Source organism: Peromyscus maniculatus, chromosome 14 (assembly GCF_049852395.1).
Source record: "Peromyscus maniculatus bairdii isolate BWxNUB_F1_BW_parent chromosome 14, HU_Pman_BW_mat_3.1, whole genome shotgun sequence".
NCBI classification, from domain to species: Eukaryota; Metazoa; Chordata; class Mammalia; order Rodentia; family Cricetidae; genus Peromyscus; species Peromyscus maniculatus.
In genome coordinates, this window is record NC_134865.1 from 48,095,459 (window position 1) to 48,113,104 (window position 17,646).

The 17,646-nt window shown below is 45.8% G+C and overlaps 1 protein-coding gene across 11 annotated transcripts in view; it reads left to right on the forward strand.

The window, feature by feature from the left end:
• Positions 1-17,646, forward strand: part of Syne2 (spectrin repeat containing nuclear envelope protein 2) — a 320,688-nt gene that overhangs the window by 30,990 nt on the left and 272,052 nt on the right. For 10 of the 11 annotated variants that reach the window (XM_076550884.1, XM_015992010.3, XM_076550887.1 and 7 more), the window contains exon 2: positions 16,971-17,097. In XM_076550884.1, coding sequence (XP_076406999.1) covers positions 17,019-17,097 — 79 coding nt within the window. In that variant the 5' untranslated portion in view covers positions 16,971-17,018. Of the gene's footprint in view, positions 1-16,806; positions 16,876-16,970; positions 17,098-17,646 lie in introns of those variants that run through there. The other variant, XM_042260790.2, reaches the window with a different exon arrangement.

Genomic DNA, 17,646 nt, shown 5'->3' on the forward strand with positions numbered 1-17,646 from the left:
ACAAAATGCAAGCTCCCAGAGCCACTCAACTGATACATCTTCTATCTGTCTGTCTGTCTGCCTCTATCTATCTATCTATCTATCTATCTATCTATCTATCTATCTATCTATCTATCTATCTATCTATCTATCTATATCTATTGTTGGTGGAAGTATTAAGGCCACTCCACGTAGTTCAAAGGGAGATTTATTTTGTGGGGTAATTTACAAGTGAAGGGATAGGTTACAGGGTCCGGGAGAGGCGAAGCGCAGTCGAGCGATGTTCTCTGGAGAACTCTGCTCGGTCTTCCTCCAGCGTCCAGGATCCAGGAACCAAGAGAGCCTGCACATCCTTATTTCAGGTCTTAAGGGCTCCTGTCTTGGCCCCGCCTTATAGGCATGACAGTTACTGGAAACTTCATTGGGGGTAGTACTTCCAGGTTAAAGCTGGAACAGCTACCCACTACAATTTATCTATCTACACACACACACACACACACACACACACACACCTCATAATGTTTTAAGAACATGTATGATTTTTGTCTTGAGCTGTATTCCTAGCTGTCTTTGGCTGCACAAGGTCTGTGTGGGCCGTGGGTTGCAAACCAGACACACTTGACATGTAAGAAGAGTCTATTTTGTACCTTAAAGACACAAAGGAATTTGGAGTCAGGTTGCCTCACCAAGAATGCTGGGTACTGGGGGAAACCAAGAGCCAGCCACGCTCCCTCCAACCCTGAGTTGGGGTTAATTTGTCTCAATAGCAAAAGACATGGAGACTCCTCTTCGTGCCAGTTTATTATTTATTACTATCATGATGATGAGGAGGGTCATTTTGGAACTAGCTGTGTAGGCCAGGCTGGCCTAGACTTTTCAGAGTCCGTCTGTTTCTGCATGCACCATCATGCCCAGTCAGATTAATTTACATCTTTTTTCTTGTTGATGTATTCCACTCTCAGACTGGAGAAGGAGACCCATCTCCTCTAAAAATGAACCTAGACTGGGCTGGTCTTGGAATGGGCCTGGGAAGGTGAAAGCCAGTTTGACCTAGACAGAAAACTGCATGGGTATAGGAAAGGGAAGGTGGCGGGTGTTACTCCACCATCAGGAAGTGGGGCTCCCAAGGGTCGCTTTCCCAGACTGGAGACAAAGGAGGACAATTGAGTTCATTCAGATGAATAAGGAACAAAGGACCCACATGTCTCCACCATATGCAGTTTACACACCCTGCAAGGTAAATATCTGTTCTTTAGTTAGAATGAGAAAGCCCCACGGCAGAGTTCAGCACCTAGCAAAGGACCTCTGCATTCATGGGGACCAGCAAGCAAGGGACATCATAGTTCCCAGCAAGCTCAATCTTCAGCAGGATGGACTTAAAAAATTATGTATATTTATTTAGTGTCATCTTGCCAGTCCAGTTTTGTTTTATTATTTTTATTACCCACAAATCCATTCTTTAGGCAGTGTTTTCTTCTCTGTTCATTTTATTTAGCATTTTTTTTTTTTTTTAAACTGGGTATGGAACTCAGGTTGTTGGGCTTAGGGACCCGCTTCTGATTTATTTTATTTTATTTTATTTTTGGAATAGAGGTAACATCTTCCTAAATTTTTTTTGTTTGTTTAATTTCAATGGATGAAAGGGGCGTGACAGTGGTTGCCTCTAGGTGGTTTTAATTTTATTTTCTTTTTGAGTCAAGGTTTCATGTGGCCCAGGCTGTCATTGAACTTCTTAGGTAGCTGAGGCTATTCTTGAACTCTTGGCCTTCCTGCCTGTCAAATGTTGGAATTACAGGGCAGTAAACCCTCTAAATTGTGTGTGTGTGTATGTGTGTGTGTGTGAAATGCTGGAATTACAGGGGAGTAAACCCTCTAAATTGTGTGTGTGTGTGTGTGTGTGTGTGTGTGTGTGTGTGTGTGTGTGAGAGAGAGAGAGAGAGAGAGAGAGAGAGAGAGAGAGAGAGAGAGAGAGAGAGAGAGTGTGTGTGTGTGTGTGTGTGTCAGGGTCTCATTGTACATTCCTGGCTGGCCTGGAAATTGCTATGTAGACCAGGCTGGCCTTGAACTCAGATCTGCCTGCCTCTGCCTCCCAAGTGCTGGGATTAAAGACGTGAGTCATCGCACAGGCCCATCTACGCTTAGGGCCTGTAAGATGGCTCAGCAGGCAAAGGCCCTTGCTGTGCACGGCTGGCCATCTGAATTTGAATCCCTGGAACCGTGGGAAGGTGGAAGGAGAGAACCTATTCCACAGGGTTGACCTCTGACCTCCGCGATGACACACACAGGTATCACATGCACACAGCACACACCCTCACATTGATGATAATAAAGAACCACCTCCCCCTCCCCCATAACATGTAGAGATTGTTTTTCACTTGGGAGATGAGACAATGGTAATGCTGTAAGGTCTTAAATACCACTTTCTGGCCCAGATGAGCCTGGGTCTTGGTTGCTGCACAGCTAGAAACCACCACCGAGGTAGAACTCCAGCTCAGGTGCTCTGCCAACAGGAGCCAGGGGAGGGGAGGCAGCCTGCCCGCCCAGTGCCTGGAACACCCAAGTCTTAGATATGCATGAATGCTTTCTGGGCCAACTGCTGACTAGTAATAAATAAAAGCTAAATAATAACAGAATTAAAAACAAAATTCTTTTTGAGCCAGGCATGGTGGTGCATGCCTTTAATCCCAGAATTTGGGAGGCAGAGGCAAGCGGGTCTCCTGAGTTTGAGGCTAGCCTGGTCTACAGAGTAAGACTCTGTCTCACTGCCCCTTTCTGAATCTTCTTGGTCCTTTTGAGATATTTTAAGAGCATCCAACCTTTGTTTTCTTACTCAGATTTTTAGGAACCATCAAGATTTAATGAGACATTAAAATTATATTTGTGGAGATTTAATAATACAGAAATGCTGATTGTTAATATTTAGCAGATTCCCTGTGATGCAAAATAACAATTTTTGTTTGTTTGTTTTTGTTTTTATGACAGGTTTTCTCTGTGTAGCCCAGGCTATCCTAGAACTTGCTCTGTAGAACAGGCTGGTTTTGAACTCAGAGATCCACCTGCCTCTGCCTTCCAAGTTCTGGTGTTAAAGGCATGCACCACCTCTGCCCAGCTGTATAAAATAACACCTTTGTAAAAATAAAACCAAAGGCTTAGAACAGAAAATTTGACTAAAATTTTCAGAAATAATAACAGTGGCGGCGTTTGCATGGTAAGGCTGTAGGCAGAGATTATTTCTTTTTAGTTTCTGTGACATTTACAGTTACTCCGTGGGAGTGGAGAGGTTACCGCTCTTGCAGAGGACCTGGGTTCAGATCTGCACACCCATGTCAAAGGGAGCAGCTTGTAACTCTAGCTTCAGAGGATCCATCCCTCCCCATGGCCTCCGTGGTCTCCCGCATGCACGTGGTACACATAAAACCACTCAGTCACATACACCACTAATTAATAAGTAAATCTTTTTTCTTTTAAGTTACTCTAGGGCTGTAGTGATGGCTCCAGGTGTGTGTGTGTGGGCGTTTAGAGGACCTGAGCTCACATCCCTAGACCCCATATAAAAGGCGAGGCCTGGTCACTTGTGTCTGCCACCCCAGTGCTGTGGAATGAGAGAGAGAGAGGAGGCCTTGGGTTTGCTGCCTGCCAGCAAGGGAATAATATAGAGAATGATAGAGCTGGACACCAGTGACATCCTCCGGCCTCTGTGCATGTGTGTGGGACGTGTGCCAACACTACACACCCCATTCAAAAACATACAAAAAACAATAAGACAGATAAGCAGCCGCTTCTCTTTTTAAAAATTTACTTAATTAAACACATCCTATGCTGTAAAAATCCCTTTTTGGAAAAGTCAGTTTCACTTTGTAGACACTAAATGTGAACTATGTCTAACCTTTTCATCTCTCTCGTTTGCATTTTTTGTTTTATTTGCCTCCAACTTCTTATCTTATGAGATCGGAACATTAAGCTGTGAGGTGGTGCATGCCTGTAATCCCAGCAGGCTGAGTCAGATCGTTTTTCCAGTCCAAGGCCAGCCTGGGCTAAAAAAAAAAAAAAAAAAAGAAAAAAGAAAAAAGAAAAGAAAAGAAAAAAAAGTCACTCATATAGTAAAATATTATTATTATTTTCTCTTGGCTCACCCTATAATATTGGGTAGAGGGAGTAAACCTCTTTTTTGACTTTTTTTTTTTTTGAGACAGGGTTTCTCTGTGCAGCTTTGGAGCCTTTCCTGGAACTCATTCTGTAGACCAGGCTGGCCTGGAACTTACAGAGATGTGCTGAGATTAAAGGTGTGCGCCACCACCACCTGGCTTCCTGTTCGTTCTAGTCACCAGGCTGCCTTATTCTGGCCAGCCCCACTCTCGACTTTTGCTTAGCCTAGCCTGCTGGTCGTCTTGAAAGCAGAATGACAGAAGCTGCTTTTTGCTTGAGTGCCTGAGGAGAGCCTTGCTGTTTAGAACCTGCAATTAGCTGCCACACTTCTTTTTTTTTTAAAAACACTATGATTTTGTTGTTGTTGTTATTGTTTTGTTTTTTCGAGACAGGGTTTCTCTGTGTAGCTTTGCACTTTTTCTGGAACTCACTCTGTAGCTCAGACTGGCCTCGAACTCACAGAGATCCGCCTGTCTCTGCCTCCCGAGTGCTGGGATTAAAGGTGTGCGCCACCAGGGCTCAATTGCCACTCTTATGTACCCTGCATAGCGCTGTTCTCCTAACAGTGCTGATTCCCACATGCTCACCTCAGTGTCTCAGAGCCTAGCCGGGAAGGAGGCAGGCCTCTTGCACTTGTGTTTGTTCAATGAATGGACGGATGAATGAATACTGGTTCATCAGGACTCCTCAACCGGCCAGCAAACTTTTGAGATGGGGGAGGGGGGTCTCTCACTGTGTGGGCTGGCTTAGAACTGGCTGGGTAGACCAGGCTGACCTCAAATTCATTGAGATCCACCTGCCTCTGCTTCCTGAATGCTGAGATTAAAAGTGTGTGTGATCACCCCTGGCCGCAAACTTATTTTAAATTGTGTGTCTGTCTGTCTGGGAGTATGAGCATATGTGTGCAGATGCCCTTGGGCCTCAAAGGCATTGGACCTCTTGGATCTGGAGTTAAAGCAAGCTGTTAGCCATCCTGTCATGGGTGCTGGACAGACATCTGCTAAAGCAGCGCATGCTCTTAACCACCGAGCCATGGCTCCGGTCTCTCAGCAAACTTTTAAATTGACCAAGCCCCCCTACGCTCCCCGGATCCAGTGAGCTTGGGTCCTGCCCTTACACTGCCCTTTCATGGATGAGAATAACAAGAGAGAAAGGCTTGAATCCCCTAGATCTGCAGAGCAATTCTGTACAAAAATGTGGGTGAGGATTCGGAGGCTTGATCACCAAAAGATGACAAAATGTGGGAAGAGGCTGGACAAAGGGGAGAAGGGGGTGGAGAGCATTAGGGAACACGAAAGGAATATGTTCTGTACACTTGGTGGTTCAAGTTTAACCTCCATCGTCAAGGGCTGATCAGAATCCTCTTTCTGGAACAGGGAAGGGAGTCAGTCACCTTTGGACATGGAAGTATCCTTTTCTTTTTTAAAATTTAAAAGATGTATTTATTTTATGTGTATGAGTGTTTTGCCTGCATGGATGTGCGTATGTCATGTGCATCCTGGTGCCAGTAGAAGTCAGAAGAGGCTGTTGGGTCCACTGGAACTGGAGTGACAGGTGGTTGTGAGCCACCATGTATGTGGGTGCTGGGACCTGAACCCAGGTCCTCTGCAAGAACAGCAAGCGCTCTTAACCACTGAGCCATCTCCCTGGCCCCTGGGAGTGTCCTTACAGGTTAGGCTTCCTTTATAGGAGGGCAACATGTTCTGATTTTAGATCTTTTGCTAGTATTGGTTGTTGTCTTCAGCTCTCTTTATTCCAGAGAGTTTTCAAGAGCGCCATATTCTGGTCCCCTTGATTCTCATGTACATATGACGTATGGGCAACAACGGTCGTTATAGGACGAGTCTCTCTGAGAAGGTTGATTCTACTGATTTCCTCTGTGTCAGGGACACGGCGACAGAACGAGTGGGTCCCAGTGCAGCCGCCACCAGTGTCTATGTGAAAGCACGTGGATTTCGGGACCCTTCCGGTAGGGACGGCCCAAAGGAAGTCTCTTGGCACTCTGCCTTCGCCGTGTGTAATGGAACAACCTCTGAGTGTGAGCGCATGCTTGTAGCTGTCATTAAAATGGGGATTTTTTTTTTTTTAAGAGAAACAGTGTATTTCATGAGCAGCTTCTCATTTTGACAGCCAACATATTTTTGGCTGATATGTGATGTTCAAACATCTCAATTTTAGAAATATTTCTTTTAAGTATCTTGGAGAGACTAGTGTTTGGAATTGTTCAGATAATAAATCCTTCATTAGCAGAGAGCGGCTATCCGACAGAAGTGTGTAAAAATACTCGTAACGGGGAGTGGGGCGAGGGCTGGGCGGCTAAAGTGCCTGCTCTGCAAGCGTGGGGACCTGAGTTCGACCCCAGCCCCCACCTAAAACTGGGGAGAGCCTGTAATTCCAATGCGGGGAGGCAGAGATGGGGTAGTCCCAATCGAGCAAGATCAGCGCCTCTCTCTCTCTCTCTCTCTCTCTCTCTCTCTCTCTCTCTCTCTCTCTCTCTCTGTCTCTCTCTCTCTCTGTCTCTCTCTCTCTCTCACACACACACAGGCACATGTGAATGCACACACCTTGCTGGAAAGAAGTTAGTGGGAGTGAGAGAGGACTAAGAGTGGGATGGAGTAAATATAATTAAGATAAATTATGTACATATACAAAGAACAAACATATATATATATATATATATATATATATATATATATATATATATATATTGTTTTTCAAGACAGAGTTTCTCTGTGTAGCCCTGACTGTCCTGAAATTTTCTCTATAGACCAGGCTGGCCTCGAACTCACAGAGATCCACCTGCCTCTGCCTCCCAAGTGCTGGGATTAAAGGCGTGCGCCACCACTGCCTGGGTGGCTGGAATAAATATATTTTTAAAGTATGGTGGATAGAAATTGAAGAAGGCACCTAGTATTAACCATGCCACACATGCAAGAGCACACACACACAGACACACACACACACACACACACACACACACACACACACGCACACACACACTATGCTCCCTGCATACTGGCATAGTTGTATTACTTGGACATGTGGGGAAAATACTGTTTAAATCACAGTGAAAGGCTCTACATTTTCCCCCAAATTTCTCTAGAATCATGTCAGTTGTACGTGCAGCCATTTTACATTAAAGTTTTTATTTTTCTGGGCGTGCATGAACATGTGCCATGGGACACACATGGAGGTCAGAAACACTCGTGGGAGTCAGTTCTCTTTGTCCACCTTGTGGGCTCTGGGGATCAAACTTATTTCGTCGGGCTTGGCCGCAAGTGCCCGTAGTTTGTGCTGAAGCGAGAGGCTGGCCTCACGAAACTACTTGACCACAAACCTGCCAACTCCGCTTCCTTCCTTTGTTTCTCTCTTCCCAGAATAGCTTGGGACCAGGGTTCCTCCTTAAAGTTGTTGAACGCTACGGGGGTATCATGACAAGTAGAAATGGACACCTTGCCTTGAGGTGGAGATGTATGTGGCCATGCATACCCAGGGAGATGTATGTGGCCCACTCAGCCTCCCTCCCTCCCCCTCGCCCCTCCCCCCTCGTTGCAAAGCACTTTAAAAGCGCTCAGAAGCACGTTCCAGCTCCTGGGTGGGTTCCAGCTCCTGGGTGGCGGGGAGAACAGTGTTCTGGAGCGGCCAGACTGAGTGTTCCAGGCACTCCACCGCAAACGGGGTTGCTTAGACTCCCCCGTTCCCAAGTGTGCAGCAGCAGCAGCAGCGAACTTTGGATTGGACTTCTTGGCAGGAACTTGAAAGTCTGTGTGCTTCCTGGCCCAGACAGTATCATTATCCTCATGTCACAGTTGAAGAATCAGGACCTGAGAGGCCGAGGCTGGCACCGGGCTCGTGGTCAGAGGCAAAGCTGGAGTGAAAAGCCGAACCATCCGGCTCTTGCTCAAGTGCTCTCAACCATGGCACCCCACTCTCTAGCCTCAGTTGACTTCTACTGCCATGGAACAGCGGGGATGATGGGTAGTTCTGTTTCAATCCCAACGTTAAAGAAAAAGTTAGAAGCGTTTCCCAGTGCCCACAAGGAGCTCTCTGCTTGGATGTCAGCAAAGTTAACTATGTAGCGCCGCCGCCGCCGCCGCCGCCGCCGCCGCCGCCGCCGCCGCCGCCGACGACGACTCCTTCTTCATCCTCCACCCCGATGGGCATCACTTCCCTGTTCTTGTACTGTGTATGTGTGTTTAGAATTTACGGCCAGGGCTGATGAATTGCCTCAGCGAGTGAAGGAGCTTGCCACCAAGTCTGATAACCTGAATTTAACCCAGAGGTCTATTTGGTGGAAGGAGAGAATGGAGTCCTCCAGGTTGTCTGTTGACCTCCACACGTTACTCCCTCCTCCCCCATAAATAAATGTAAAAACATGAAAAATAAATCAAATTTACATCCACTCTGTAAATGACCTGATGGTGTGTTTATCCTTTCTCCTTAGTCCTCCATGATGATTTTAGTGTATTGTGTATCTTTGCTGCGCTGCTGGTTGCTCATCTTAGCTGTGAAGTAGTGTGGTATTATGTTCCCCAAAATATTGTGCACCCTAATAAACTTATCTGGGGTCAGAGACAGAACAGCCACTAGATACAGAGGCTAGAAAATGGTGGCACTCACACCTTTAATCCTAGCCTTCTGGAGGCATCAATCTCTGTGAGTTCAAGGCCACACTGGAAATAGCCAGGCATGGTGACTCACGCCTTTAATCCCAGGGAGTGATGGCAGAAAGTAGAAAGGTGTATAAGGCATGAGGACCAGGAACTAGAAGCTTTTGGCTGGTTAAGCTTTTAGGCTTCTAGCAGCAGTTCCCCTGAGATCCATTTGGATATGAGGACTCAGAGGCTTCCAGTCTGAGGAAACAGGATCAGCTGAGGAACTGGCAAGGTGAGGAAGCTGTGGCCTGTTCCGTCTCTCTGATCTTCCAGCATTCACCCCAATAATTGGCCTCAGGCTTGATTTTATTAATAAGACCTCTAAGATTCATGCTACAAAGTAGTCTTCCCATGGATGAGTGAGCGGCAGATTCCTCTTCTACCAACAGGATTAGATTGTACCCACTTTTTGTTGCTCTGACCAGTTCTACCGTGAACCCTGAGGTCCTTGTATCTCTGTAGGATTTCAGAGCCGGCTTTCAGCTGGAAGAATTGGACTAGGTAAAGAACAGCCGCTGCTCTTGCTTCAGCTCTGGGTGGAGGCTAATGTTTCTGGGCTGAGGGTACCAGCACAAACCCCGGCTTCAAGATGCTGCTGGTCCCATGTGCAGCCTGTGCCGGCCCGCAGCTGCTCTCCCAGCCCTCCCCACGTCTCGGGTTTGTTAGGTCCTGTTCCCCACTGTAGCTGGGTGTGAGCTCTGTTCATTTCTCACGCACTGTACCCCATCCTTGTGCCCCTGCTCCCCAGAGATGACCCTGCTGCCTGAGAAAAATGAGGCCATCTCATGCCAGCCCCCTTCATCCTTCAGAATTCCTCCAAGCTCATGTTTGCAAGTCATTAAATCTTCCTGGAATAGATGGAGGAACACATTTCATAAAAGTTTCAGAGAGATCCTGGTGGTGGTGGTCCATGCCTTAAATCCCAGCGCTGGGGAGGGCAGAGGTAGGTGGGTCTCTGTGAGTTCGAGACCAGCCCAGTCTACAGAGTGAGTTCCAGGACAGCCAGAGCTGTTACACAGAGAAACCCCGTCTCAGAAATAAAAAACAAACAAACAAACAAACAAACAAAAACCTATCATCACTAAGCTTGAAAGAGCAAGGAAAATAAAGTTTCGGAGAGAGACCTGGACAGAGATGGCTCAGCGGTTAAGGCCACTTGCTGCTCTTCCAGAGGACTTGTGTCCAGCACTCACTCTGTGTGCCTCACAACCACCTGACCACCTGTATTTCATCTCCAGATCCACCCCACACCTTCGGGCTCTGTGAGAGCACCTTCAATTGTGTGCACTCACATACCCACAATTAACAATGATTTGAAAAATAAATAAATGAAGTTTCTGAGATCCTAAGGTGGGTCTCCTTTGAGCTGCTCATGGAGATCTCAGACCCTCTCCTCCAGGCTTCTAGTTTCTTCTCTGAAGTCTTTGAGCGCACTCCTCCATTCTGTCTGGTCATCCTTCCCACCTCCTCCCCCTCCTCCCCTCCTCCTGTGCCCTAGCACTCACTGCACACTGCTCTCCGGAGCTCTCCCGGTGCATCCTGGGAGCTTTCTTTTCTTTCTCCTGTGTTTGAGCTCAGCCCGGTTTTCTACGTCTCCGTGTTGTTTTCCAGACCCCCAGCCCTTCCCCTTGGTTTACGGTCTCCTTTTGCCTGAGCAGCCTTTCTAGTAGCCCCCAAGGATGGATGCAAAGGACAAGCAGTTTTCCTGTAGTCTTCGCCGCCCAGGGCTGGTGTTTCCTCACCCTCGCACTTTATTTATATTATAGTTAGGTAAAGATCATAGATTGGGAAAGTGTTGCTTAGAGCTCTGTTAGCATAAAGTTTCTAAACGTAGAGGGCAGTGGGGGGGGGAAGCACATACTCGTGTGTGTGTGTGTGTGTGTGTGTGTGTGTGTGTGTGTGTGTGTGTGTGTGTGTGTATGTATGTGTGTGTGACCATCACCAACCACACCATCTCACAAAGCTGAATCTCTGTCCACTGAAGCAGTTCCGAGGCATTGAGATAGTTAACTTCTTAGCCCCCTACCCCTCAGCCCTCCGTGGCTGCTGTTTTACCTTCTGACTCTGAATTTTGACTGTTTTGGGGAGTGGACTCATCCAGCATTTGTGGGAGCTTTTGTGATCAGTGCTGATCCCACACATCATGTCCATAAGGTCTTTTTGCTTCTTGCTCTCCTTCCTTTTACTGTTGCGACCGGTTTCTAATCTTCACTGCTGATTTAAGAAGTGCAGCATACAAGGTCCTGGGTTTAATCCCTAAAATAAAGCGTAAGGGAAAAAAAAATCACAGCTTGCAGTAACTATATACTCCAGAGCGTCTCCTAGTGAGCCCTCAGGAAATGCTCCTTAGTTTGTTAAGTTGTTGGTTGCGGGTGTTTTTAGAATTGCAGTAGCTGCTCTACAGAACAGTTTATCATCTCAGTGGCGTTACTGCACTTCAGAGATCTGGGCCATGGTCAAGGCCAGTGGGAGGCAGTTAGGAAGTGGCAGCGTTCCCTCAGGATGCTCTAATCTTGATGAAGTGGGTGGTGCAGGGGCACTGTTGATGCAGGGGTGCTGTTGGCACGGTTGGCATGGGTGGCATGTGACACTTTGTTGTAAGATCCCAATCCAACAGCGTCTTAACCTGAGCACCGTGACCCGTTTCTTTCTTGAGAGTGCAGTCAATCGGTAGGGTTGAGCCTCTGGTCTCTGTGGTTGCCATGAGAATAAAATACCTGGGAGGAGATCCTAAGTACCGGCTCTGGAAACTTGGACTGGAGACTTGGGGTCCAGTGATGATTACACTTGAAAGTGACAAGGAGAGTTAATGGGAAAAAATGGCTGGGTACAATGGTGCATGCCTGTCATCCCAGCACATGACAGGTAGAGGCAGGGGGATTGCTACAACTTTAAGGTCAGCCGGGTCAACAAAGCAAGTTCCAGGTCAGACAGGGATACATCATGAGACCCAGTCTCCAAAGCAACTGATGGACCCAGACTCATGGCCGATGTGTCAGCATGGTTCGGCTGTGAGCTTGTAAACGTCCAGCTTAATAACTGTGGGTAGCTGAGAGTCGTCTTATCATTTGACTGACAAAGGGGTGTCTTTTAGAGTTCCTAGAGGACCACGCATAACTGAAGAATGGAAACAAGAGCAGAGAGATGGCCCAGGGGAAATCTTAGCATCTCAGTTACCACTAGTCCGTGAGCCTGTCTCTCCATCCTCCTGAGCTGGGATTTGATTTCCCTGAAGAAGGGCTGGCTGCCACATCCTCAGCTGGACACCAAGACTTTTCCATTTCTGTTAGCCTGGTGGTGATTCTTAAGAATCTGTCTGGTAATGAGAAGATAAAAGTTCCTTTAGTTACCAGAAAGGTTTTTGGGGCAGTTTTTTAGACATTTTTGATAACCTTTGAAAAAAATTTGTGTGTGTGTGTGTACAGTGTGAGTGCCCCAGAGGTTGACACAAGATGTCTATCTTTCTTCAATTTATTTTTTGAGACTGATCTGTCATTGGACCTGGAGTTCACCAGTTCAACCAGACTGGCTGGCCACTGAGTTCCAAGGATCTGCCCCCAAAGTGTGATTTTTTTCTAGTGTTATTTCTGTCACTTTTCTCATCATGAGCACATAGACAGGCTCTCTAGCATGTGGACAGCGGAACAGATGCTGAACTATACCACATTCCATTCCCAGTTTCATGAAAATAAGTGTTTTTATCGTAGCAAAAATAAGCATTTATCACTTGAAGATAAACAAACAAAATGAAGATAAAACTCGTGCAGTTTCATTCATTAGAAATAGGTTTTTACATCTCATCTTTTTTTTTTTTTTTTTTTTTTTTTTAATAAGTTGGAAACATTATAGCCTTCATAATCCCGAGTGAGGCTGAGACTTCTTTTTAAAAGGGAACTTTGCTAGTGTTTTGAGGTTTTAGGGCCACTACAGGCATGCTGAGCTGGATTGCATAAGCAGACCACAGTCATTTAAAAATAACTTCTATTACTTATGAAAGTGTGGCTGTCGGTTTACATGACTCTTAAAGACAGGATTCCACACCATTCGGCTTCATCTTAGACGCTTTAATGCCGTGATATTAATTTTTTATCCAACTTTCTGTGATGTCCCCGAAGAAGGCTCATTATTCTCTTTTATGACTAGTCTCAGGGATTTAAATCATAACCCAGGCTCTGTCTCACAGCTGTGGCCATGTTCACGAGGAAAGGAAAGACGAGGCATGTGCCCCACCTGCACCCCCAGTGTGCCCCAGGAATCCGCCCTGTGCTCTCCTTCAGGGGAGTCAGCACCCTGGCAGCCAAGTCTGGGGCGTTTGGTAGACAGACCCTTGGGACTCACAGCCAAGCCTGCGTACCTCTTTCCGCCTTCTCAGTTCAAAGCTGAGAACTCTCTCAAGGCTTCTCTTCGCTCCTCTCTCCCAGTATCTCGGGGGCCCTATTTGACAAGTCAAGCCCCCTCTGGAAATGCCATCTGTTTCCTGTTGTTTGTCGCCAAATATAATTGTGTTGTGACTGTCATCAGGAGTTATCTTTGGTCACATTCTTGTGACCTCTGTTGCATGTTTTCTAAAATTATGCTTATTTATTTTGTGGGTTTACGTATACATATGCGTGCACAGCAGAGCGGTTATAATGGAGGTCTGAGGATGGCTATGGGAGTTGGCTTTTCCCTTCCTACCATGTGAGTTTTGGGGATGAAACTGGTCATCAGGCTTGGCAGCGAGTACTCTGACCTGCTGACCCATCTCTCTGGCTCCTTAGCCTGTTTTGATAAATAATTGTACCAAGAGAGTGTAACAGGCTTTCTTTGGGCCTCCATCAGCTCCCAAACCATGACACAGAGACTTATTATTAGTTATGAATGCTCAGCCTTAGCTAGGATTGTTTCTTGCTAGCTCTTTTTTTTTTTTTTAAAGATTTATTTATTTATTATGTACACAGAAGAGGGCACCAGATCTCATTACAGATGGTTGTGAGCCACCATGTGGGTGCTGGGAATTGAACTCAGGACCTCTGGAAGAGCAGCCAGTGCTCTTAACCTCTGAGCCATCTCTCCAGCCCCTCTTGCTAGCTCTTATAACTTAAATTAACCTGTTTCTCTTCATCTATGTTTTGTCTCAGGCTTTTTACTGGACTTTCCCTCTGTATGTCTTACTCTGTGTCTAGCTGGCTGGCAGCTGCCGGGCTGGCTGGCCCCTGGGCATCTCCTTCTTCTTCTCCCTCATTCTCTCCTCTCGAGCCTAAATTTCTCCAGCCCTACCTATCCCTCTACTGCCTAGCTATTGGCTGTTCAGCCTTTTATTATCAGACCAATCAGGTGCCTTAGGCAGGCAAGGTAAAACAGCAACACATCTTTACATAAGTAAACAAATGCAGCAGAAACAAATGTAACACATCTTTGCCTAGTTAAACAAATGCAACATACCTTTATGTAGTTAAAGTAATATTTCACAACAAGACAGTATTTAGAACAATAATTAAATGCTTGCAATTGTTTAGTCTTCAGAGTTGTTATTATTAATACTTCAAAGTCGTTGTTATTATTACTTTGGGGTTTGCTACATGGCCCAAGCTGACCTTGAGTTGGCATGCTTCATGCCGCTGCCTCTTGAGTCTTGGGATTCCAAGTGTGCAATCCAGTGCTTGGCTTTTGGATTAACTTTCTTTGCTTTTGAGACAGGGTCTGTATCCCAGGCTGACCTCACATTCACTGTGTAAGCTAAGGGTGACCTTGAACTGCTTATTCTCCTACCTCTACCTATTGAGTTCTGGGATTATAGGTGTACACCATCATGTTTGGGTGTGTGGGGTGCTGAGGCTTGAACTCTGGGCTTCATGCATGCGAGGCAAACAATATCAACTGAGCCACCTCTCCAGTCACCTGGATTCAACTCCTGGCCCCATCCTGTATTAGCTATGTGTCCTTTGACAATTCTATATCCTGTTTATGAGTCTTTGCTTTGTCTTTTCAAAGTGGAAAGTTATGGTCCTCGGTTCACACAGCCATTATAAAGAGCCGTATACTCTACTTGGAGCAATGCCCATGCATATGGCAGATAGTAAATGCTGTAAATGTGGGTGCGATTGTTAGTATTTGCATGTATCCCTGCAGGCCAGAAGAGGGAGCCAAATCTCATTACAGATGGTTGTGAGCCACCATGTGGGTGCTGGGAATTGAACTCAGGACCTCTGGAAGAGCAGCCAGTACTCTTAACCTGTGAGACATCTCTCTAGCCCGCTATTGTTATTATTATTCCTTCCCCCTCTTTCTTTTCTTTTCTTTCTTTTTTTTTTACCTGGAGCTGAGGACAGAACCCCAGGCTCTACCACTGAGCTAAATCCCCAACCCCCTTACCCCCTCTTTAAACACAGTCGTGGCATAAAACAGTGGTCACCGTTAGGGAATTCATTTTGAATTCAGTTTTGTCTTGTTAAAATGAAATGGCGCTTTGTCTCTGCTTGGGCCTTGGGAGGCCTAGGATGAGGGCAGGGCTAGTGGAGGGCCTTGCTGTGTCACGGGGCCGAAACCACCCGTGCCTTCTTGGCCCTTGTGAACTAATGAACAGCGGTTCCTTTTGTGAGTCTGAATGGACTCCGCAGAGCAGCGTGGTAACCGCAGGCTGTTCCTGGTGGATCTCAACTGAGGAGAAACAGATCAATTATTAACAGTGTATTTGGTAGGTAAAATCTTTAACACAGCGCGACCCACGAGAGAGATAATGCCGGGAGGGTTTGGAGAATAAACACCAGAGAATAAAGGATGGAAAGGGTTTGGAACTGCGTAATGATTTTTATCCTTTGCATATTTTAGTGTGTTTAATATTTAATATGCCCAGCTAGCTGTTAGCCTCAAACTTATTCTTCAGTTTTCCCTCTAACATTTTCTTCTAAAAAATTGCTAGTGTATATCAAAGCTAGAGGATTTTGATTATATTTAGTATACAGAGTCTTCTTTTCTTTATAGTCTTGGGGATTGAGCCCAGGGCATCTTGTATACTAGGGAAGAACTCTGCCCCTGAGTTATATTCTCAGCTCCAATGTGCAGATTTTGTGTGTGTGTGTGTGTGTGTGTGTGTGTGTGTGTGTGTGTGTGTGTGTGTGTTGTGTGTTGTGTGTGTGTGTGTGAGAGAGAGAGGGGGGGAGAGGGAGAGAGGGAGAGAGGGGTGTTTCGAGACAAGATTTCTCTGTGTAGTCTTGGCTGTTCTGGAACTCACTCTGTAGACCAGGCTGACCTTGAACTCAGAGATCTGCCTGCCTCTGCCTTCTAAGTGCTGGGATTAAAGGCGTGCACTGCCACCAACCCAGCCCCAGTATGTAGATTCTAACATGAACTTTTACATTATTTCCTTTCTCACAGAACCATATATATGTTTTCTGTTTGATTAGTTGGATTTTGGTTTTCTGATGATCTGTGTGAGAGAACCTGCCTTCTATTCTCAGCCTGCAGAAGTTGATAGTGATGTCCATATGCATGAAACAATGTTTTTAAGGAGTTATGGATTGTGAATTACTTTTATTGGGAGAATTCTTTCAGTAGATGAGGAGGCTCAGTGATAGAATACATGCTTGATGATGTATCAGGCCCTGTTTCAATCTCTAGTACCTGAAAAGAATTGACTCAGGTTGGAGTTTAGAGAGAAGTATAGAGAAAGAAATCCTTGGGAAAACAATATAACATTCCTAAATAGTCTCTCTGATGTGTCAGTGTTTTTAGTTTCACTTTGCAGGCCGTGCAGGCTCAGCTCTTACTGTTTCCAGTAAGTGGCAACATTTATGGAACACAGAAGGAACGGGAGGGAGGTCAGAGTTTTAAAGAGAACTCTTGTGAGCTGAAGGCCGAAGATAGCCGTGAATTGTTGCCTTTCCTTTCTCTGGCCGCATTGCTGGATACTCCTGGATTTGAAGTGCACAGCTTTCCTCTTTCTATCTTGCCCAGAACCAACAAGGCTAGTTATTTTGGAGTTCTGCCAGCAGCTCTGGAGAGCCTGAATAGGTCACAGGGCACAGTCCTGATGATGATTCAAAGAGAAGGTGTGGTCACTTTGTCCCGCGTGTACTAAGGAAACCTTCCCGGAGAACCATCGCTCTTTGAGCGGGTAGATTTGGCTTTTGCTGTTTGCCTGCGTGTTTGCCAGGCTTGCGGAGCGGCAGAGTTATTAATGAACTAAGTTTTACCCCTTTCTACTTCCAGTTCACCTTAACTGAGATGGACGTGATCTAATCGCCACTGCGTCAAAGAATGGCCTCGAGCTCCGCGCTTCCTACGGAAGACGGACAGGTTTCCCTGGGCATTGATGATCTTCACTTTTCGCTGCAAGGTAAAGTCAGAGTTGGAAGGAAGTGGGAGACTTAACTCTCCTCTAATTCTGGACCCTGTTGGTTTCTCTGCTTCCCGTGGTTTTGAAAACCTACCTGTATTTTCTAACTGGAGAAGCCCACAATGCAGTATTAGACTGTCTATTCAGCTCAGCGCTCTGCTCTCAAGAAATCCTTGAAGAATCTGGTTATCTTTGTTTGTTTGTTTTTTTTTATGTATATGCATATTTTATTTGCAGTCTAAATTTAAAAGCTAACCATGGTTTGCTTGGCATTATTTCCACTTTTTTGTGTCTTTTTTTTTTTTTTTTTTTTTTTTTTAACACAGAAGCTTTGACACGTGCATCTGTATTTTGTCCTAATAGGTGGGAACAGAATTGATATTATGGGTGGGCGAGATTTCAGCAACGGGAATCCCATGTGTACATCCACAGTTAAGTTTTTTCAAAAGTGCTTCTTGTTGAGCTTAGCCATATTTCTGTTGCCCTGTTGAAAATTCATTAGCTAGTGAACTTTCTAACTTTGTTGATAAATCTCGGTGTGTTGTAGCT